The sequence below is a fragment of the Onychomys torridus genome, chromosome 8 (genome assembly GCF_903995425.1).
Source record: "Onychomys torridus chromosome 8, mOncTor1.1, whole genome shotgun sequence".
In the NCBI taxonomy this organism is placed as follows: domain Eukaryota; kingdom Metazoa; phylum Chordata; class Mammalia; order Rodentia; family Cricetidae; genus Onychomys; species Onychomys torridus.
In genome coordinates, this window is record NC_050450.1 from 58,544,371 (window position 1) to 58,566,683 (window position 22,313).

Consider the following 22,313-nt stretch of genomic DNA (forward strand, 5'->3'; position numbering starts at 1 on the left):
CCCCAGCCTGTGGGCTGTTCTTTGCTTCTCCTCTGGTCTGATGTAATCCCATTTGCCCATCTTTGTGTCTGTTGCCTGACCTTTAAGAGTCGTATCCCAGAAGTCTTTGCCCAGACCGATATCCATGGACTTTTTCCTATGTTTTCATCCAGCAATTTCATAGTTTTAGGTCTTGTATTTAAGTGTTTAACTTGTTTTGAGTTTTTATTTGTTTGTTTGTTTGTGTGTGTGTGTGTGTGTGTGTGTGTATGTAGGCAAGTGCGCGCGCACACACACGTTATGTGGAGATAGAGGTTCACACCCTGTGTCTTTCTCCCTCCACCTTACTTTTGGAGGTAGCATCTCTCACTGAACCTGGATCTTACTGATTTGACAAAACTAGCTGGCCGGCGACTCCAGGGCTCCCCTGTCCCTGTATCCCCAGCACTGGGATTGCAGGCTTATACCACCACGCCTGGTTTTTACGTGGAGATCAAACTCAAGACCTCACGCTGGCATGGCAAGGTACTTTACCAGCAAAGTCATCTCCCCAGCCCTCACGTCGTGTTTTGATACATATGTGCATTGTGTAAGGTAAGCATTTCCTTAGATATTTAGTCCTTCTTTATGGGGAAAGTAGCCTTTTAAAAAGTTAAAAAATACTAGTTACTTCCTAGTTAAAAAAAATACTCAGAACGTGTCACCGTTATTACATCCATATTACTATGGAAGTAGGAAAGTGGAACTCATTTATTTCTTATCTAATTGCAACTCACTGCCGTTGATGGATCTTCCCTACTCACCTTCCCTCTAACTCTCGAAGCTGCTGGCAGCCTCTGCTCAACACTCAGGATCCATAGATCTACTTCTTCTACTCCAGGTGTGAGTGAGATCAATTAGTCATTTTCATTTTGTGCCTGGCTTAGTTCATTGTTTAGTACAACGCTCTCTCGTTCTCCCCTGTCTGTTTCTGTTGTTATAAATAAGTGGATTTACCTCTTCTCATGGCTTAGGCATGTGTTTTAGGCATAGGCGCCGTGTTTTATCCATCCATTCATTGGTGGATGGGCACTTGGGTCATTTCCAGTTCTTGGTTGGTACAAATACTGGCAGAATAAACAGAGGACTCCAGATGTCTCTATAATGTAAGGATTCATTTTTTTTTCACATCTACACTGAGTAGTAGGGTTGGTATACCATATGATAATCTATTTTTAGCGTTTTATTTTCCTGTATCCTTTTACAGTTTCACACATGTATTTATACTACATCACACTTGCTCCCCTACCATCTCTGACCCACCCGCATCCCATCAACATCCCACCTTCTCCCAGGTCCCTTTCCTCCTCTCTTTTTCTTTTGGCTTTGTTTTGTTCTGTGAGGCTAACCAGGGCCGCCCACATGGGCGTGAGTGTGTAGTTGTCCACTGATGCATTGGAAAGCACCTTTCCTCTTCATTTTCACCTGCGCTTGCTATTTCCAATTAAAATGTTCTTATTGATTGTAATTGTGGGTGCACATGTCACAGCATTCATGTAGAGGTCAGAGGATGACTTTGTACAGTCGGTCCTCTCCTTCCACCTTTGTGTGAGTTCTGAGGACTGAACTGAGGCTGCCAGACTTCAGCAAGCACCTTTATCCCCTTAGCCATCTCGCTGGCACACACACACACACACACACACACACACACACACACACACACATGCCAGGAATTCTGGTAGCTTAGAAAGAACAACGCTGGGGTCCCTTCGTCTTGAAGCACTACCTTTATGTTTTATTATAGTAATTCACAGTTTCAGATGTTACACTTTAATCTATTTTGAGTTGCTCTTTTTAGCTGCTTACAGAGTTCTACATGTAGACATTCCATTTATGAGAGAGAATGTCCTCTTCCTGATGCCATGTTCATGGCACTTTTGTCAAAAAGCAGTTAGCCATGGATGTGTTCGTATGTATTCTGTCCCACTGGCCTAAGGGCCTGTTTCCCATCAGTGCCATGCTGTCCTGACTATTATAGACTCATAGAATACTTTGTACACACATGTATACTCATAGTCTACATAGTCAGTGTAATGGCTCCTACTTTTTTTTTTTCTTTTAACTGTAGTTTGCTTTGGCTATTCAGGCTTGGGATTTTTGTTTTTGAGGTGCCATACAAATTCTAGGATTGCTTTTCTAATTCTGGGAATAATGTCATTGATACTTTGATAAAGACTGCTTTGAATCTGCAAAATGCTCTTCATAGCATGGATGTTTTAATGATACTGATCTTTCCAATCCATGAAGATGGAATACCTTTCCATTTGGTCACACTCTCTCACCGTTCCTCAGTGTCACACTTCTGATTGTACAGATATTTCACTTCTCTGGTGAAGTATATTTCCAGGTGTTGGAAATGAGATTGCTTTGTTTGCTTCATTTTCAAAGAATTGACTGTTGATTTTCAGGTGCTGCCAACTCTGTGTGCTGCTGGCTACACTCATTGTTCTAATAGGTTATTTTTGGTAAAGTTATTGAGTGTTTTCTACGTAGGCTTATGTCACCCACAAACAGTAACAAGTTGACTTCTTTTTTTCTATACTGATGTCTTTACTCTTTCCTCCCGTTCTGCTGGGAACGTGTTTGTCTGTCTTTCTTCAGTGTTAGGACTCTGGGCTGGATGGTTATGTTAGTGTTGGTGGAAAGAAGAGGGAGCTTTATCATGAGTCTCGGGGAAAGGGCTGAAAAGGAGAATGAGTTGCAGCTTGGGAAGGGGTCGAGGCAGTTTGATGTGAGCTGGGAGGTGTACGGGAGACTTCAGTGTGGGTGGACAGAGGGATGTGTTAGCTGAGGCTTTAGAGAAGCCTAAAGGTGAAAGCCATGACTCCCAGCTCCACTGGGCCCAGTCAGCCATAACCAATGTCATTTAGCTTACAGATGTTTAAGGAAACCCTTGAGGAAGAAATTTTTGTCCCAGGAAAATATCTTCCTTCGTTCCCTTTATCTGAATAAGAAGGCAAAAAACCAAAATAAGGCCTTTTTCTCTCACCTTTCCTTGCTTTTGTAGCTAGAGTTTTTCATGTCTGGCCCACGGTCAGGACAAATCTCCCTCACCCGCCAGTCCCGCAGCCACTCAGACCCAACTGAGTAAACACACAGAGACTTATATTGCTTACAAACTGTATGGCCGTGGCAGGATTCTTCTTATCGAGTTCTTCTATCTTAAATTAGCCCATTTCTATTAGTCTATACCTTGCCACATGGCTCGTGGCTTACTGGTACCTTACATCTCGTTTGTCAAGGTGGCGGCTGGCAGCGTCTGTCTGCCTCAGCCTTCCACCTCCCAGCATTCTCCTCTCTGCTTGTCCCGCCTATCCTTCCTGCCTGGCTACTGGCCAATCAGTGTTTTATTTATTAACCAATCAGAGCAGCACGTTTAACATACAGAACATCCCACATCACGCTTTATATAACCAAACTTTATTATTTAATCAGACTTTTCATTAACGTACAAGCCAGGTCCTTTGGGGAAGAGAAGTGGGTAACGGGTTTGAGGCTAAGGAAGCGCATAGCAGGATTGACATAGCACTAGAGCAACTGTGGCAAGTTCCAGATTCTGAAATGCAATGGGAATGATCGCTGTCTATTCCCCAGGACTCTGTGATGGGCAGTTTGTCTGTTCACTAAAGGATGTGGCCAAGGAGGACAAGACTATGAAGATACACAGAGACAGTGGCCTCCTCTGGGGCTGAGATGGACAGGGCCTCTCAGATAGTCACACTGTTTTCCACTACGCTGGGCCGAAGGTACTCATAGGGCAGGTCCAGGCCTGCATTCCGGACTTCAATCTCCTTGTCCATGACAGCCAGCTCCTCCTGGAATTGCTTCAGCACAGCCCGGGGCTCAGGGCCTGAGAAATATTCCTCTTTATGTTGCCCCAGGGCCACCTGAGAGAGAGAAAACCAAATGGCTCAGGCCCTTAGGCCTCTCACAGGCAAGAATACTGCCCCTCAGTCAAGCTGCCTCCCCACCCCTAGGCCAGGGCCCAGACAGCCGTGTCTAACCATGACAGGGGCAGGCTGGCGTCTGCCAAGGAACTTGGTGAACGTCATCTGCATCCGTGCCTGCTGGAGAGTAGGCAGTGCATCTATTATGTCCTTCTCTGTCACGTCCTTGGAGGTCGGTGGGGGCTTCCGCATGGTGCATGGGCCATTTGGGATCCAGGCATACCAGTCCAGCTGCAGATAGAAGGGTCACTTGGAAATTCAGGCTGACCGCCCAGACATTTGATGTTTCTCCCCATCTCCTACATCCCAGAAGCCTGGGGACATGATCACGTGGATTACCTGACCCAGATGGTTGGAAGCATGCTGAGCAGTGCACGTGAAAATGCACATGGTAACGAAACGGCACAGCTGAGCCCGCGACTCTAGGGACAGGGGGAACCTGGGTAAAAATAAAGAGAGTTAGATTTGAGACCAGCATCTGAGGCAGAGCTCAGGCCAGCAAAAATGTCTGAAGAAACATGAAGGCCTTATTCTGGTCACAGCCTCTAGAGCCTATGGTTCACAAACAGGTGCACTCAAAACCTGATGTGTAATGGAGACCACTACAGAAAATCACGACCAATCAAAATGCAGATGTGGAGCCCAGCCCCATTGGATACAGCTGCAAAACAACTCCCAAACCTAAGGCTCAGGGTTCTTTCCAAAGAGGGGGCAGAGAGATAGTAAGAGCCAGAGGATAAGGGAGTTTGCTGTGAGGTGGTGTCCTAGGAATACCAGAAGCCACGCCCATAAGGCCTCACCAATATGACTGCCTACCCATGAGCTGAACAAGGACAACAATAGATGTGCTAACATGGGGCGGGGGGAGCCCAAGAGGCCTCAAGCCTACATAAAGGCCACCAAGGAGAGCTGGGAGCTGGAGAAATAATCTTCCATAGGGAAGAGTATACCAAGTGGTCACCCAATACCAAATGGGGGGCCCTGAAAACATATAAACACAGTAACATTATACGGACTGAGCAGGATACAAGGAGATTGAGGTCCGGAATACATATATAAGAATGTATTATAGCCGGGCAGTGGTGGCGCACACCTTTTTCCCAGCACTCAGGAGGCAGAGGCAGGTGGATCTCTGTGAGTTTGAGGCCAGCTTACTCTACAGAGCAAGTTCTAGGACAGCCAGGGCTGTTACATAGAAAATCCCTATTTTGAAAAACCAAAAGGATATATATATATATATATATATATATATATATATATATATATAGAGAGAGAGAGAGAGAGAGAGAGAGAGAGAGAGTTCATATATATATATATATATATATATATATATATATATATATATATATGTAACAACAAATAATGAAAAAAGAGGCCATGAATTTGAAAGAGAGCAGGTGGGGTATACAGGAGGGTTTGGAAGGATGAAAGGAAGAGAAGAAAATATTCCCCCAAGATAAAAATAAAGAAAACTAGCCGGGTGGTGGTGGCACACGCCTGTAATCCCAGCACTCGGGAGGCAGAGGCAGGTGGATCTCTGTGAGTTCGAGGTCAGCCTGGTCTACAGAGCTAGTCCAGGACAGGCTCCAAAGCTACAGAGAAACCCTGTCTCAAAAAACCAAAATAATAATAATAATAATAATAATAATAATAATAATAATAATAATAAAAAAGAAAACTGATGCATGTAGGATGGGCCTTGGAGCTGCCTTCCAGCTCGAGGTTGGGAGAGTAAGGGACTCTAAGAGGATGATAGTTCTGGCTGCAGAGAAAGCCCCCGGTGTGTGAGGAGAGCGAATCCCGTGAGAGGAGAAGACAAAGGAGCTGCAGAAAAGGGTGATGGTTAGGGCTTCTGGAGGCTCGGGAGACACCCAGGGAAGTGTTTCAGGGTACCAGATGAGGGATGCTGACAGATGCATGGCAATGATGCAGGGTAACTCAGGAGGACCCCATGCCTTACCCCCGCTCCTGGCCGCCCTGCAGTCCGATCTCAGTGATCTCTCGGCACCACACTTGCAGCTCTGGATCGTCCTTCACATCTCTGTCACTCTTGTAGAAAAGCTCAACCATCCTTTCCACATACCTGCTCCCCAGAGAAGAGGGCACTCCGCCACAGGGCCAGGCTAGGGCCTTTGGGACCTGCTCCCCCGCCTCCCCCGCTTCTCTCCCTCTGTGTCATCCTCACCGGCTGATGATTTCCCATAGCCTGAGGGCATCCTGGGCATACAGAGAAGATTTCACATCCAAGAGCCCACGGTCAGCCAAGTCATCCGGAGGGCAAAAGGAACGGTAAGTCAAACAAGCCGTGGCTCTCTGGAGAATGTCCACATGGCCTCCACTCCCTGTACTCACCACCTGAGGACAAACCAGGGTTAACCAAGGCAGGTAACAGTGAGGGAGATGGGAACCTGCAGGCTATTCAAGTATGAGGCAAGTGAAGGCTGGCCTTCAGTATGGAAAGCAGAGTTTGGAGGAAGAATGGATGGGGGGGAATGGGGGGAAAATACCCTTGAGAGCCCCCTCCCCCTTCACACATCCCTTTCCATACCAGATCAAAAATTCCCCATTCAGAGACAAGATTGTTCCGTGCCAGGATGTTGATCTCCATGGTGTAGCGGAAGTGGGGGACAAGGAGCTGATTGTGGGATAAGAAATGAGATACAGTCAAATAACAGAAATGGCAGGATCCATTGGGTGAAGGGGATGCAAAGACTGTGATGAGAAGGGAGGGGAAAGCTTATGTGAGACAGTCTTTCCCTTTGGAGGACTGGGTCAGAGTAAGGAGAGAGAGAGAAATATCTCCCCATAGGCTTCTAAGGTCAAAGGTTCAAGGTTTCACTACTTATTTGCACCATCTTGTGTTCACTGTCATACTTTCAGCAACCGTTAGTCTCACATCACAGAACCCAGTAGGATCCTCCACTATGAGCCCATTCCATTTGCCTTGACCAGGACTCATAGTGTCTGTCTCTGCCTCCCTCTCTCTCCCTCTCTCTCCCTCTCTCTCCCTCTCTCTCCCTCTCTCTCCCTCTCTCTCCCTCTCTCCCTCTCTCTCCTCTCTCTCCCCTCTCTCTCCCTCTCTCCCCTCTCTCTCCCTCTCCTCCCCTACTCTCTTCTCCTCTCTCTCCTCTCCCTCTCTCTCCCCTCTCTCTCCCCTCTCTCTCCTCCTTCTCTCCTCTCTCTCCCTCTCTCTCCTCTCTCTCCCTCTCTCTCCATCTCCTCCTCTCTCCCTCTCTCTCCCTCTCTCTCCCTCTCTCTCCCTCTCTCTCCCTCTCTCTCCCTCTCTGGGTATTCAATGCCCTATGAAGAAAACTCTTCCTTGACCTTACCTCCCTTCCCTTCCCAGAAGGTTCCTAATCTTTCTTTTCTCCTTCTCAGCTAGCTTCCTGAGGAGTCTCTACCTCTGTGACTCGCAGGTTCGGCTCAGCCCACAGCCAGACTGCCAGCATCTCTACTTCCCCGAGACAGTCCTTGTTAACAAATCAGCCAATGACGCCCATATTGACAAAGTACCCTCCTCTGTAGCCGTGCTGACCCCCAGCTGTATCTGGGATGGACCCTCCTCTGTAGCCGTGCTGACCCCCAGCTGTATCTGGGATGGACCCTCCTCTGCAGCTGTGCTGACCCCCAGCTGTATCTGGGATGGACCCTCCTCTGCAGCTGTGCTGACCCCCAGCTGTATCTGGGATGGACCCTCCTCTGCAGCTGTGCTGACCCCCAGCTGTATCTGGGATGGACCCTCCTCTGCAGCTGTGCTGACCCCCAGCTGTGTTTGGGATGCAGTGATCTCAGACACTTCTGTTTCCTGCTAACTGAAATCCATGTCTTCAACCCCTTCCTCTCCAGTGTTTTCAGACAGATGTCTATAAGCATGTGGTCAAAACATGCTCCGGCCTCTGCTCCCCAAACACTGCAATTGTCTTTCTTGTCTTCTCCCACTTCCCTTCCTCCCTACTCAACAAGCTAATCAATCATGTTCTAATATTTCAGTAATGCTTAATGTCCTGCATAGCCCATAGTCCTTCCTCCCTCACCACTAGGGATCACTCCTGAAATGTCCCCACACTTCCCGACCCCTCAAACAACCTCCTCACTCTGAATTGCAACTAATCTTATTCTTATTCTTTCCCCAGCTTACAGCAAGAGCGTGTGTGTGTGTGTGTGTGTGTGTGTGTGTGTGTGTGTGTGTGTTCATGTATCCACACAGAGACTAAGATGGCTGCCTCTCCTAGCATGCTGAAGAACAGAGCCGGAGGAGAGACCTCCTGAGGTTGTACGTGGGAACTGTGGACAGCAGCTGCACAGTGACAGACAGCCTGAAATACCTTGTATATGGGATGCAGGCTGGGTAAGCTCCTCATTGTGGCCACAGAGATAACCTCGGCCATTAGATGCCCCCTTAGCAGATGGGACTGTAACTGGTGCAGCTGGAAGTCAGAGCTTCGAACCCAGATCTTGGCCAGGAGCCAGGCCATGGGAGGATCTGAGGGCAGGAAGAGCAGAGGTGGGGAGCATCCGTGTCGGGGAGGCTGGAGCTAGAGAGGCAGAGAGAGAAGAGGAGCTGAGAACCTGCGTGTCTAAATCCCAAAAGGGAGTCAACATTAGGGAAGGCGTTGGTTCTCGTACCTGAATGAGCATGGGTAAGAGGCTTCCATCGGGCTCTAGCTTCAGCATGACCAAAGGGGCTGTCACATACTGCTGCTTAAAAATGATGATGTTGGGCTTAACTCCATCCAGCAGGGAGAAGTCAGCTTCAAACAGAGATCCAGCCTGTGGGATGGGATCACGGGAGATAGAGAGGCCGGAGTCAGTTCTGAACCTGCCTTTCTTTCACTTGCCAAAGTGGGTCCTCTCTCAACCACCCAGCAACTTCACTTAAAGCAACTGATCTCCCCAGAACTAAAGCGCTGGAGGTACTGTTTGGAGCTTGACCTCCCAAAGGTGAAGTTTCTGCCGTCTACCATGGACCAAATTCCCAGCCTATGTCCTCACACACACCCCACAGGCTTTAGCCAAATGTAGCACAAATTGCTCCTTTAATCCCTTCTCCAAAATTATAAGTTTATTTTTTTCAAATCTCTACTTAGTTTTCTCTTCCTCCTCTTCCTCCTCCTCCCCCTCCTCCTCCTCCTCTCCCCCTTCCTCCCCCTCCTCCCCTTCTCCTCTCCCCTTCCTCCCCCTCCTCCCCCTCCTCCTCCTCCTCCTCCCCCCTCCTCCCCCTCCTCCCCTTCTCCTCTCCCCCCCTCCTCCTCCCCCTCCTCCTCCCCCTCCTCCCCCTCCTCCCCTTCTCCTCTCCCCTCCTCCTCCTCTCCCCTCCTCCTCCCCCCTCCTCCTCCCCCTCCTCCTCCTCCTCCCCCCTCCTCCTCCTCCTAGTCCTTGTTCTCTTCTTCCTCCTTTCCTTTCTTTGGGACAGTCTCTTTGAGACATGATCTCATAACAGAGCCCTGGTTAGCCTAGAGCTCACTATCTGCAACAGGCTGGCCTTAAGCATGTGTCGATACTCTTCCTCTGCCTCCTAAATGCTGGGTTCACCAGCGAGAGCCACCGCACCCAGCTTGTTCAGTCTTGACTTTCCCTCCAGAAGCTCTTCCTTGGGACAAGGCTGAGCTCTGTCTCATGAAAAGAGAAAGGATGGAGGTAGAGATGGAAAAAGGGGGGCAGAAAAGGAGATGAGACTGTATGGATCCCGGATTTCAACTACAGGTAATTTTGCACCTCGCCACCCCCAAACATTTGGCAATGTCTATAGTCATTTTTGGTTGTCACAAAGGATGTGTTATTGACATCAACAGGTAAGAGGCAGGGGTTACTACTAAACCCTTACTGTATAGGAAAGAACCCTAAAACAAAGGATTATACAGGTCATAAAGTCGAGAACCCCGATTGCTGATGATCATAACCCATCACTTTGTATGCTAACCTAAAAAAAAAAAAAATGACTTAAAAGCCGGGCTGTAATCCCAGCACTCGGGAGGCAGAGCCAGGCGGATCTCTCTGAGTTCGAGGCCAGCCTGGGCTACCAAGTGAGTTCCGAGTTCCAGGAAAGGCGCAAAGCTACACAGGGAAACTCTGTCTCGAAAAAACCAAAGAGAGAGAGAGAGAGACTTAAAAAAGAAGCCCTAAATGCTGATGAAGGTGGGTATAGATGATGGAGGTACACATGAAAGAGAGGAGGGAGTAGAAGGCAAAGTGGGGGGGGGGTATGGTGAGGGGTAAGCAGAGGAAGCTCACACCTGGAGCTCCTTCTCCAGCTGGCTCTGTAAGTCTTTCATCTCCGGAGGCAGGACCAGCCGGCCTGGAAGGCTCTTAGAACGCCTCAGGAGCATCGGGTTTGCACCATTGAGGAACTGGTACCCAAAGAGAGCATCCTCTGTCCAGGAGTCACGGACCCGCCCTGAGGGCATCAATGAGAACACAGCTGAGCTAAATGTGCCCTCCCTCTAGCCCACCATCTTCTGCCCTCTCCCCTCTCCTTTCAGACCCTGGCTTGGAATTCTGGGTAGAGACTTTGGGAAGTTGTGGTAACTGACCGGCCAGAGCAGTCTTTCCACATGGGAATATTCTTTTGTAATCTTCCAGGTTTCGTACACGACTTACGAAATCTAGAGTCCCCTTAATGGCAAAATCCTTCAACCTGTGCAAAGAACAGCATGCAAGACGGTCAGGCAAGAGTTCACCTTGCAGCTGAAGAGGCGAAACTGCGCGAACTCGACCAAGTACTCACACTTTGGCCAGAGAGAGGGAAAAATCTAAATCCTTGTCCTCCATGAATCTCTGGTTCCTGGGGAGGTCCCACTGTGTACTCCCTGCTATGGGCAGGATTAAGCCCTCCTTCCAGGAGCCCCACCTAGAGAGGACGGATGCACAGTCCCGAATGAAGCCGTGGTTTGGGGGCGGGGTGGGGGATCGGGAGGGCGATCAAAGGCTTTCTTGGACTCACTGGTACACCTTCCTTCGGTCCTCCATCTCCTGCTCTCGATACTTCCTAAACAGGCTCTGAGTGTCGTCGTTTACCTTCAGGGCTGGGAGAGGCCGACACAAGAGCTTGCATCCTCTCGGGACACCGCTCTGGGCCAGGGGTCGCTCCATCTTCCCTTCTCCTCAATCTCGTCCTTTCTCTTCCCCCCTCACCCTCCTCTCTGTAATCTTTTCCTTTTATTTATTTCATAACCCACGCAACCACCTCCTGCTTCCTTCAGCGGCACCCCATAGCCCTCACCAGTGCCCTCGGATAGGCAGATAGTCTCGTTGCTCTGCACCCAACTGTAGCAGGGGAAATAGACCTCTCCTTGGGTCCCAGGGCCCTGCACAGTGACCCACTTGCAGAACCAGTCAGAATCCAATAGGCCTTTGTGTTTGTGCATCTTTACCAGCAGGAGGCGCCCTAGATGCACGGGGACGTCGATCTCCAACTCCGTGTTCTGTGGGATAGGACACAGCTCCTCAGCAAGTCTGGGGTCCTCAGTGAGGGCAGCGGTGTCAGTGAGCCCCCAGAGAAGCGTGGCTCCGCTTGCCCTTCTAAGAAGCACCCCAAGAAAGAGACCTGAACCAAGGGCGGTGAGGAAGGAGCAGGGAACTCAGTTGTGCTCCAGGCTCCCTCTGCACCTGCTGCGCGCCCCAGCGGAGTCCCACCCTCGCCCCTCTTTCTGCCCAGCCCGTCTCTCCGGCTCCTTTCACTGTCCGCTTTCCTCGTAGTCAGTCCACCTGCGCCTAACACCATCCCCGGCCCACCTTCTCTGGGGTCAGACTTCCCCTCCCCTCCCCAGTCCCCAGGGCCCCTGCGGAGTCCCAGGTCCCCCGGTCCATGCGAGCCCAGTTGCCCGCGCTCACCCCTTTCCGCAGGGGTCGCAGCTGTTTCCCGAGGTCCGCTTCCCCGTGCTCGCCCACCAGCCATAATTGCACCAGGTTGCTGGAGCCCGCCAGGAGCGAGTCTCCAGTGACCACCCGGATCGTGTACTTGCCCATCTCGGCTGGTCCTCTAGAGGGGCCTGGGAAAAGAGCCGCTTTTAAGAGATTCTGAGAGCCAGCCTCCAGGGAGCCACCCCTAGGTCAGAGTTTGGTGTGTTTGAGTTCCCCCGCCCACAAGTCCTTCCCCCACTCAGGTGCAGACCCACCTTCGCTGTTTCTAGGCTTCCCAGCCGTTTCCAAAGACACGGCCCCACCTTGTTCACTTGGCCAGGGCTTCATGCCCAGCCCCGAGCTAAGCACAACAGCTAGCTTAGCCCAACACCCACCCAGTTTGAGGGAAACACGAATAGCAGCGGACGGTGGAGATGAGGGAAGTGGAATGGCCTCGGATGGGGGCGTGCTTTCCAGTGGAAGTGAGCCTACCCTTGGCAAAGGTTTTGTTGAAACTTGGTAGCCAGGAGAAGGAGTTGGAAGTTTCGATTGGACCACTCTGAGACGGGATCTTCGAGGCCAAGGCTTTAGGCTGAGCACCCACAATGTGCCCTGTGGGTGTATTCCCTTCAGGACTAAGTCTTCCCACCCCACCTCCCATGGTTTGGCCACCTTCCTCCTCAGAACAAGTACGGCTCACAGGTACACCCTTCCTTCCCCTGCTGGGTACCGCTCACAGGTACACCCTTCCCCTGCTGGGTACCGCTCACAGGTACACCCTTCCCCCGTTGGAGCACTCCTATGGCGCTATAGCTGCCTCTGTCCAGGTCCTCTTGTGCTATTGTGGGATAAAGTCCCTGAATCCGCTGTGAGTTTTGCTTAAGAACTTCCCTCGCCTCATGTTCAAAGAGTCGGTCAAAACAGGTGGCTAAGACCCGAATCTAAAAGTATACAGAGGTACTTTCTTGGACAAACCATCCGTAGAGAGTTAGTTGATGTTAATTTCTGGTGAAGCAGGAGCCCGAAGGCTCTTGTGGAACCAACACTAAACGCAGCCTCCATCTAGATCTTTACCGTTTTTCTCTCAAGCTTGGTTGGTGTTTGTTTTTCAAGACAAAGTTTCTCTGTGTAGCCTTGGCTGTCCTGGAACTTGCTCTGTAGACCAGGCTCACAAAAATCCACCTGCCTGTCTCCCCAGTGCAGAGACTAAAGGTGTGGGCCACCATGCCCAGCCTTTTCATTATTATTCTTTTTAAAGTTGTCTTGACTACTTCTCATCAGTACCTGACAGTGCTTTTTAAATTATTATTGTTTATACAGTCAGATAAAATTTTATTTGATTCCAATAAAAATTATAGTTATGCTGTACTACCATTCCATTGCTAATATTTGTCTATGACCTCACAGCCAGCTCTCTCACCTGCCACAGGAAGCCAAAGGCAGAGGGGAAGGACATCTCTCCCCCACCCACACCACCATATGGCAGATGAGGGGCAAGGCCAGATCGCCCATGCTCATGTATCGTAAAAAATTTTTACAATAATCACCACTGACATAAACAGTTGAAAGCTTATGTAACTTTTTTTCCTTGAGACAGGTCCTCACTATATACCATATAGCCCAGGCTACCTCTGCTGTGCAACTTTTCTGCCTCAGCCTCGTAAGTCCTGAACAACTGTTCTTTTTTATATGGTGTGTGTGTGTGTGTGTGTGTGTGTGTGTGTGTGTGTGTGTGTGTGTGTGTGTACGTGTGCACGTGAGAGGAGGCCAGAGGAGACTTTTTGGGGGTGTCTTCTTTTATTGTGTTTTACCTTATTTCCTTGAGACCGGGTCTCTCACTGACCCAGAAGCTCGATGTTCAGTCTGGGATGGCTGGCCAGTGAGACTCAGAACCTGCTCATCTCTACCCGCCTCCCCAGTGCTGGGAACATGCCTGGCTTGTTTTGTGGACGCTGAGGATTGAAAATTAGGTCCTCACACTTTCAGAGGAAGCACTCTTGTCCATGGAGCCATCTCCCAGCCCCAAACAACTATTCCTATAGACACACATTTACCTGGTGGGCGCTGAACTGTCACACAACCTCCTTGTGACATGCATTTGCCGTGCTGAAGACATGTCGGCCTTTTTGGAGGTGGTAACAGGGTGAGTAAGTAGCCTGAAAGGTTAGCCAAGCATGTGGATCTTAAATGTCCTTCAAGAGCTGCTGCTTTCCCAGCCTCCCCCAGCACGGCAATGCTCAGAGGCAGGGTCTCTGGGAGGTGACCGGCCTTCGAGTCTCACGTTTGGATCACTCATCCACCGATCACCACTGAGACTTCATCACCCGCAACGTTGAGTAGATTGTGTCTCGTCCTTTCTACCCCTTTCCCAGCACTGAGGCTGGAAGGAGAGAAGCCTGTAGGTGGAGACCTTCTCTCCAGCCCCCGCCAAGCCCTGGCAGTCCGACAACCCACTTATAAAATAAACACACAGATGCTTATATTATTTAAACTGCTTGGCCATTAGCTCAGGCCTACCAGTGTCTAGCTCTTACTCTTATATTTAGCCCATTTCTATTAATCTATACTTTGCCACGTGGCTTGTGGCTTACTGGTACCTTACATCTTCCTTGTCCTGGAGGCCACTTGCAGCTCTCTCCCCTCCGCCTTCCACTTCTCAGAATTCTCTTCTCTCCTTGTCCCATCTATACTTCCTGCCTGGCTACTGGCCAATCAGTGTTTTATTTATACAGAGCAATATCCACAGCAGAAGCCATCAGCTCCTGGGTGTTCCATGTCCTGTCAGACCCACACGGGTTCCAGGAGATGCCCATGTCCTTCCAACAAGCCTCCCTTTGCTGCTATGTCACCTTGCAGTGTGCTTTTCAGAACAAGCCTGAACTCCTGTCGGGACTGAGTCTAAGTTACAGACACACGGAAAGAAAGGAGGGACTCAATGATGGACTGACCGGTACACAGAGGCCCACACGCAGGCCTGGGCAGTCTGCCCCGGACTCCAAGGGGAAAACACGGGCCTCCCGGCACAACTATTATAGTGAGGAAATGTATGGTGTGTATGAGAGAGAGAGGAAGAGACAGAATGGTTCATGTCCTGTGGACAGAGGCGTATCTGAAGGGGTGAAAGTGGTGAGGAGCGGGCTGAGGTGGGTGGCTTGATTGCCACACAGGGCCCTGGTGATGTCTGGGCCTGGGCTGCTGTTGGGTTCATGTCTTGGTTCATGGCCCTCTTATAGCTTCAGTCTTGATGTCTGTGGCTCTAGACACCACCAAAGCCAAGAGGATAGGGCCTTACAGAGTTGGCCCCGCTTGCTCACTGGCTGCAACACTAAGGAGAACTGGTCCTGCCCCTCAGCCTCTGAAGCACTCAGGAGAGAGGGTCCTACACCTCGCCTGGGTAGCACAGCAGAGCTGACCCCAAGAATGTGTGAGAGTGGGATAGTTGGCCACACCCCCCTCGTCTGCCATGAGGTGGTGAGGGCGAGGGAAAGATGACCTCCCCACCTTCCCCCTACCACCTGTGGTGGGTGAGGGATCTGACCCTTCCCCTAACCAGCTACAGCACTCGGGAAAGTGGTCCCTGCACCTCACCTGGGCTGCACAGTAGAGCTGACCCTATTGACAGGGATGTGGGTGAACCGGCAGGAGAACATGAGCATGGGTGATCTGGCCTTGCCCCTCATCTGCCATATGGTGGTGTGGGTGTGCCCCGGCCAACAGGGTTTCAATGGGGGCGACCCACCTGTGGGAGTGAATGAGAGACAGGGGACACAAGAGACGGACAGCAAGACAAAATTCTGATCAAGCCGCTAATCTTTATTTTTCTCCTCATGGCTTATATAGCATAAGAGGGGAAGGGGCAGGAAGGAGGGAAGGGGAAGGGACATGGAAGGTGTGCAGAACATGGGAGACATGCAGGTCGTGCAACTGCAAGAAGTCGGCTAAGGTCACTGGTCAGGGGCCATTTGTTCTGTTGCTAGGCTACCTGACCATGGAATGCTCTTTACATTCGGTTGCTATGGCACCTAACTGTGGAATGTTCTTATCTTTGGGAGCCTCTGGTTAGTAAACAGGTGTTACTGCTCTGGGGAAGGGCAGTGGGCTTATGCCTTGTTCTCTGGCTTAGCTAGTACTTTCTGTGGTTCATGTTTGGTTCCTGAAATCTTGGTCCCTAACATGGGTGGGAGAGAGATGTCCTCCCCCTCTGCTGCTGGCTTCCTGTGGCAGCTGGGAGAGCTGCCCCTGAGGTCATAAGAGTGGGAGAGTTGCCCTTGCCCCTAACCAGCTGCAGCATTTGGCAGAGTGTTCCCTGCACCGAGCTGGCCTTGGTAGTGTAGATGTGGGAGAGCCGACTCTGAGGGCATGAAAGCAGGAGAAATGGCCCCTCCCCTTGCTCATCACTGCAAGGGGTGAACTAGTCAGGGCAAGGCAGGAGAACTCACCCTGGTGGTGAGGACAGGGGAGAGCTGGCTGGCTGACCAACCCTGCACCTGCAACTAACTGCCCAGGCTCAGAACCGGGGTTAAAGTTGGCCCACCCCAACATCCACCCCATCTATGATCTGCAGGAGTATGTGAAGGGCAGACCAAGAGCTGCAGGATCTCCATGACACACAGCAACAACAGAATATCCCAGAGGAGCTCCAGTGAGGGCCCAGCATCAGCGGTGTAGCAGAAACCAGAGGCCTCGAACCAGACCACCGACTCTTTGCAATGAACACTTGGAAGTAAAGACATATGGATGAAAGTGTTACTGTGTGACTCACTGTGTCACACTGCAGCTTCCATGATGAGATTGAGTTTTCCCTTTTTCTTTTTATCTCTTAACTTTTATTTTATTTTGGTGGGGAGGCTGCAAGGGCAGAGGTGGATACAAAGGGACGGAAATGAATGGGATCAAGATGCATGATGTGAAAGACACAAAGAATAAACAAAAAGAAAGTTTAAAAAAACATGCATGAGAGAAGAGGAGAAAGAGTTGAGGGACTCCGTAGTGACGAATCTCGAGGTCTACACAGGAGCGGGGCCCCTTCCCCGGTAACTTCCCCTCCTTCTGATTAGTGGTTTACTCAACGTCTCCTTATCAAACCAACACGTTTTCAATCACTTTTGTTTGGCAATAGAGCCCCATTTCAATATTTCAAGTTACGTATTTTGTCATTCCCATCTCAGAGTCCATTTCGGGGCCAGAGAAGCGGCTCAGCAGGAAAAAGTGCTCAGCGCACAGCCTGATGGCCGGAATTGGACTCACTGCATGGTGGAGGAAGAAAACGGATTCCCAAAGGTTATCCTCTGACCTCCACATGCATGCCATGCCATGCACACCCACAACCCCCCACACATACCCATACACACTCATACACACACATCATGCATGCACTCTAACACACACACATCAGGTACACACACACACACACACACACACACACATCATGCATGCACTCTAACACACACACATCAGGTACACACTCACACACACACATCATGCATGCACTCTAACACACACACATCAGGTACACACTCACACACACACATCATGCATGCACTCTAACACGCACACATCAGGTACACACACACACATCATGCATGCATTCTAACACACACACACATCAGGCACACACTTACATACACACACCATATACACACTCACACATGCATATGCTCACACAGTAATGACCAATCAAGTGAAATAAATAAATCCCGCAGTCCACTCTAAGCTCTTCTCGTTTGATTTAAGGAAGCAGAATAAAGGAACTAAAGTCAGGAAAGAGGTCAGAGCTGGACCTCAACCTACGAGACTGCATTTATTAGAGCTAATAGTGAGTGGCAGTGTCTCTGCCTTGGGAATGGAGGGTCTTTGTGTGTGTGTGTGGGGGGAGCTGATCAGGGCTCTTACAGGGGTGGGCAGAGCTCTGGCTTAGGTTGAGAGGAGCAGGTTGCAATGGCTTCCTCCTCCTGGGGTTGTTTGTCTCAACAGGGCAGTGTTATCTTTAGGAACAGCTTGCCCCAGTGAGATGAGGTTGACTGATAGCGGTTGGGCAATGCCAGCAAGGCCGCCTCACAGCGGGACTTCTGGTTTCCTCGGCTGAGGTGATCTTCACTTCTCCTTGCCTCCATCCTCATTTCTACCTGTTTTATCTCAGCCCTAGAGGTTTCAGAGTGAAAAAGAGAACTGCCCTGCTTTTCATGGTCTTCCCCCCAACCCCACCCCGGGTCAGCTGTCTCTTTCTCTGTGTTTTAGTTGATAATGGGCCCCCATGTATTTCTGATGCACGCATACTTCGTTTAAATCAGGTTAAACATGTTTATTTCCTCAAACATTTGTGATTTCTTTGCAATAAAACTTTAATAAAAAAATCTTGCTGGGCGGTGGTGGCACACGCCTTTAATCCCAGCACTCGGGAGGCAGAGGCAGGTGGATCTCTGTGAGTTCAAAGCCAGCCTGTTCTACAGAGCGAGATCCAGGACAGGTACCAAAACTACACAGAGAAACCCTGTCTCGAAACTCCCCCCCAAAAAAAAATCTTTTCTCTTGCTTCCTGGAGTGTACATGATTATCACCTATAATCACCCCAAAGCATCTATATTTCTCCAGAACTTCTTGCTTCCAGAATTACCTTGTAGCACCCACGGGCCAATCTTTTCCTCATACCTCCTCTCACACTGCTGCCCTGAGTTGCCTGATAACCATTCGAGCCTCACCTCTCATGAGATTAACTTATTTTATTAAAAGTGAGCAGAGGGACATAATCTATTTTGGTTTTAGTTTATTTTAATTCTATTTTTATTTCTATTTTATATGCCTACATGTATGTAAGCTCACCATGTATATGCAGTCCTCATGAAAGCCAGAAGAGGGCGTTGGATCCCCCAGAGCTGGAGTAGCAGATGGTTATGAGCTGTCTTGTGGGTGCTGGGAACTGAACCCAGGTCCTCTGGAAGAACAGCCAGTGCTCTTACCCACCTCTCCAGCCCCACTCAGCCTCTTTAATGGCCTTCTAGGAAGGAAGCCACCATGCACCAGTTAACCTCCCTTGCTCCCCTATGATCTGCTGGAGCACCCCATGGAATAAACCCAGCTAGAAACTAGAGAGCAGTAGAGCCCATTAATATTACCCTCCACCTCCCTCCCAGGGAAGAGAGGGGTACACAGGGGTAGAAAATGGATTTGCAGAGTGTGCTGGCTAGTATTTATCAACTTGACAGAAAATAGAGCCATCTAGGAAGAGGTAACCTCAATTCTTGAGTTTTGAGGAATAGGCAAGCCTTTGTATGCAATGGGCCAGGTAAAATTTATTAGGGAAATGAAATCAATAAGGTACACTCACAACACAAAACAAAGAAGATGCTGCTGCTGATCCAGCTGTCATTGTCCTGCTATTCTGCCTAAGGGCAATGGGAACCAGCTGCAAGCCATGCTTCTCTGCGTCTTGCTCCTGCTCTGACCACCCAAGAGAAAGCATTCAAGTGGCCCGTCATCTCCTCCAGTTTTTTATTTGGTCATGTACTCAGAGAAGACCACATCCCATAGGGATAGTCTCCCCAATATCATTGGCTAAACGGATCGAATTCCCACAATACCTGTGCATCACTCTCTTGATTCATGATAGGTAAGGGGGGAGCTCACTGTGAGCAGTGCCCCCCAGGCAGATGGGCTGGGCTGTATAAGAAAGCAGATGGAACAAGCCGGTAAGTCATTGGTATTCCTCCGTGGGCTCTGTTTCAGTTCCTGCCTCAAGGCCCCTGCCTTGAGCTCCTGTCCCTGTAAGATGAGATAAAGTCTCCCTCCTCAAATTGCTCTTTTATCACAGCAACAGAAAAGTAAACCAGGACAGAGAGACACAAAAATAATTGGAGCATAATGTTTCTGCTGCAGGCACCCCCAGCCTTGATGAAAACTTCTCTTAGATCCCCTACCTTGGCTTTAGGAACAAAGGAAACCCCTCCCCCTGTAGTGGATAGCCATCCCAGCATTGGCCTGGAAGTTCCAACCCCCATTGAGGCTTCGGGAATGGTCACGCCCACAAGGCAGGGCGGAAGAAAAAGCGAAAGACCAAGGATTGGGAGAGGTCTCTCACTTGGTTCCCAGACTCTGGACGCTGGAGGTAGACCGAGCAGAGTTCTCCAGAGAACACAGCCGGACTGCACTATACCCTTGCCAGACCCTGTAACCTACCCCTTCATTTGTAAGTACCCCACAAAATAAACCTCCCTTTTAACTACGTGGAGTGGCCTTAATAATTTCACCAATATCTGGCGCCCAACGTGGGGCAAATTCCAAAGGCCTAGGCGGCTCCCTCCCTTGGCCTCCTCCCCGGCTGGCAGGTACCTAAACCCGCCTGCAAAGTTCCATTTAACCAGGGGACGCCTACGCGGTTCCATTCCCGAAAAAGGGAACAGCTAGTCCAGTTTCAGTTTCCTAGCTTATCCCCCAGACCAGCGAAAACCGCTGTAAATGAGGCCTTCCCAATCCTCCCTGAGTGCCGGCTCCCTGCCATCTTGGCTCCTGCCTTCAGCTGCCGCCAGCCAAGGTCGCCAGCAGGCCTTGCTTTGGAGCTATACCAACGCCTCCTGCTGGCTAAAAAATGCTACTACACCCCCCAAAACCACGGAAAGGTAAGCTTCTTTCAAATAAATATGTCTCAAAAAAAAAAAAAAAAAAAGGAAAAGAAGAAATGGAATGGATAGGTATAAGATATTATGGTAGACCGTCATATACATTAGTAAACAAATTTAGTAATATAACAGCCTTTACACTGTTATGAATTCTTATATGTTGATACAAATATAAACTTTTTACATTCCTATTTAAGATAATTTGTATATTGATACAAATACAGAACTATGTTTGTTATATTGTACACATATTTTTACTCTTATATGAAATATTTGTATATTGATACAAATATGAATTTATATCTGTCATACTGTATATATGTTCTACTTCTGTTTAAGATATTCTGTATACTGATATATATTTAGGATTATTATCATATTGCATATTACACTATACATTCCTACCTCTGTTAAAGATATTTTGTGTATTGTCACAATTTAAAATCATGGTCCTTTTACTTTTTTACTTTTACTTACAGACTGTTTGCCTTATTTATAGGAAGCTTAGTCCTTAGGTTGTTTAGGTAGATAAGACTTACATAGTTATTGTCACCTATGCTTGTCATCTCTATAATTACGTTAGTTAGGTTATCCAAATTTATAAATACATAGGTCATATGGACAGGTAATCTTCAAACACTTCATGGACCTAAAAAACATGGCATTTAAATAACTTAAAATTCTGTTGACGTGAGACATAATTGCTCCTGGCAGCACCAATTTGATCCCAAGAAAATGTTGGGCTTCTAAGACATTTCCATTTAAAAGTTTGTCTTCTTGACACAAAATGGCCTACTGGGCAAAGAACTGCCCTTGCCTCAACTGCTGACAGTATAAATGCTGTCCTTTCTGGACAAGCGGGACACAAGGAAAGCGACCACTATACTTTGCCAAGACAGGGTAAGATGGTCTTTTAAAATTCCTACTTCTAAAAATGGTCTGTCAGATACTCTAGGCCTGTAGCCAATTTAAATACACCAACGATGCTAAAAAACATTAGGTGACTGTCCAGGCTACTAGCTGTCTCTGTCTACTCTACAAGACTCCCGAAAGTTGCTTGCGTCCTTCTCCCATTTCTCAGGTATTATTATATTCCTTCTCAGGTCTTTGATGAGGTTGGAAATTAACAGTTATAGTTACAACTTAGTATATATACATATATAATATCTTAGATAGGATATATTAAGTATTAGACTCAGGTTCTTTAGGATAGGACACCTTTTAAAATGATCTTTATAACATACCACCTACCCATGCCCTAGACTTCCCTGGATTTTACTATATGTTTTTTGTTTGATATTGTTTACACTTATTGTAATTCCAACTTATCTAGGTCATTATCCCTCATTACTCCTAGACAATATTTGATAACCATCTCTTTGTATATAGTCTTATATTAGGTTAGAACTTTCTTATTTAGATCCCCCCTCTCCCATTTGAAAGTACCAAACTCCATGGGATGCTAAGGACCCCTCCAACAGGGGTCTCTCTTTACCCTCATCAGAGCGAGGCTGTTAAGAGCAGAATAATTTTTAACATTTTTTAAACTTATTTGGGGGAGAGGCGCTCATGCCACAGTGTGTGTGTATGTGTGTGTGTGTGTGTGTGTGTGTGTGTGTGTGTGTGTGTGGTGTGTGGTGTGCAGGTGCACCTGTGATGTCAGAGAATAACTTGTGGGGCTCATTTCTCTCCTTCCATCATGAGATCTCAGGTTGTCAGGGTCGGTGGCAAGCATGTTTACCCACTGAGTCATCTCACCAGCCCTGGATCCTTTTGGAACTATCACATTCTGTGGAGGCAAGAGGTGGGAAAACTGCGATGAGGTGAGGTGTGGGGTAGAGTGTCACCCTCCCCCCAGTTGTTCTAGAGTGAGAAGTAAGCAGTGACAAAGACCTTG

The 22,313-nt window shown here is 48.8% G+C and overlaps 1 protein-coding gene across 1 annotated transcript; it reads right to left on the bottom strand.

The window, feature by feature from the left end:
- Positions 1–3,478: 3,478 nt before the first annotated feature.
- LOC118589660 (polyunsaturated fatty acid (12S)/(13S)-lipoxygenase, epidermal-type) lies at positions 3,479–12,140 on the bottom strand. The gene is made up of 15 exons (XM_036197142.1): positions 12,080–12,140; positions 11,796–11,953; positions 11,185–11,386; positions 10,906–10,987; positions 10,690–10,812; positions 10,496–10,599; positions 10,199–10,359; positions 8,592–8,735; positions 8,291–8,500; positions 6,514–6,600; positions 6,151–6,320; positions 5,926–6,048; positions 4,305–4,404; positions 4,023–4,196; positions 3,479–3,905 (listed from the first exon to the last, which is right to left on the bottom strand). Exons 2-15 carry the CDS (start codon positions 11,928–11,930, stop codon positions 3,726–3,728), a joined length of 1,995 nt encoding a protein of 664 aa, XP_036053035.1. The 5' UTR covers positions 11,931–11,953; positions 12,080–12,140; the 3' UTR covers positions 3,479–3,725.
- Between the last annotated feature and the right edge of the window lie 10,173 nt (positions 12,141–22,313).

Excerpts from the sequence above, each read along its gene's own strand:
- LOC118589660 (XM_036197142.1), bottom strand. The coding sequence starts at position 11,930 with ATGGGCAAGTACACGATCCGGGTGGTCACTGGAGACTCGCTCCTGGCG. Across the intron at positions 10,600-10,689 it reads TCCCTCTCTCTGGCCAAAGT|GTTGAAGGATTTTGCCATTA; the intron begins GTGAGTACTTGG and ends TTCTTTGCACAG. Across the intron at positions 4,197-4,304 it reads CTTCCAACCATCTGGGTCAG|CTGGACTGGTATGCCTGGAT; the intron begins GTAATCCACGTG and ends TTCTATCTGCAG.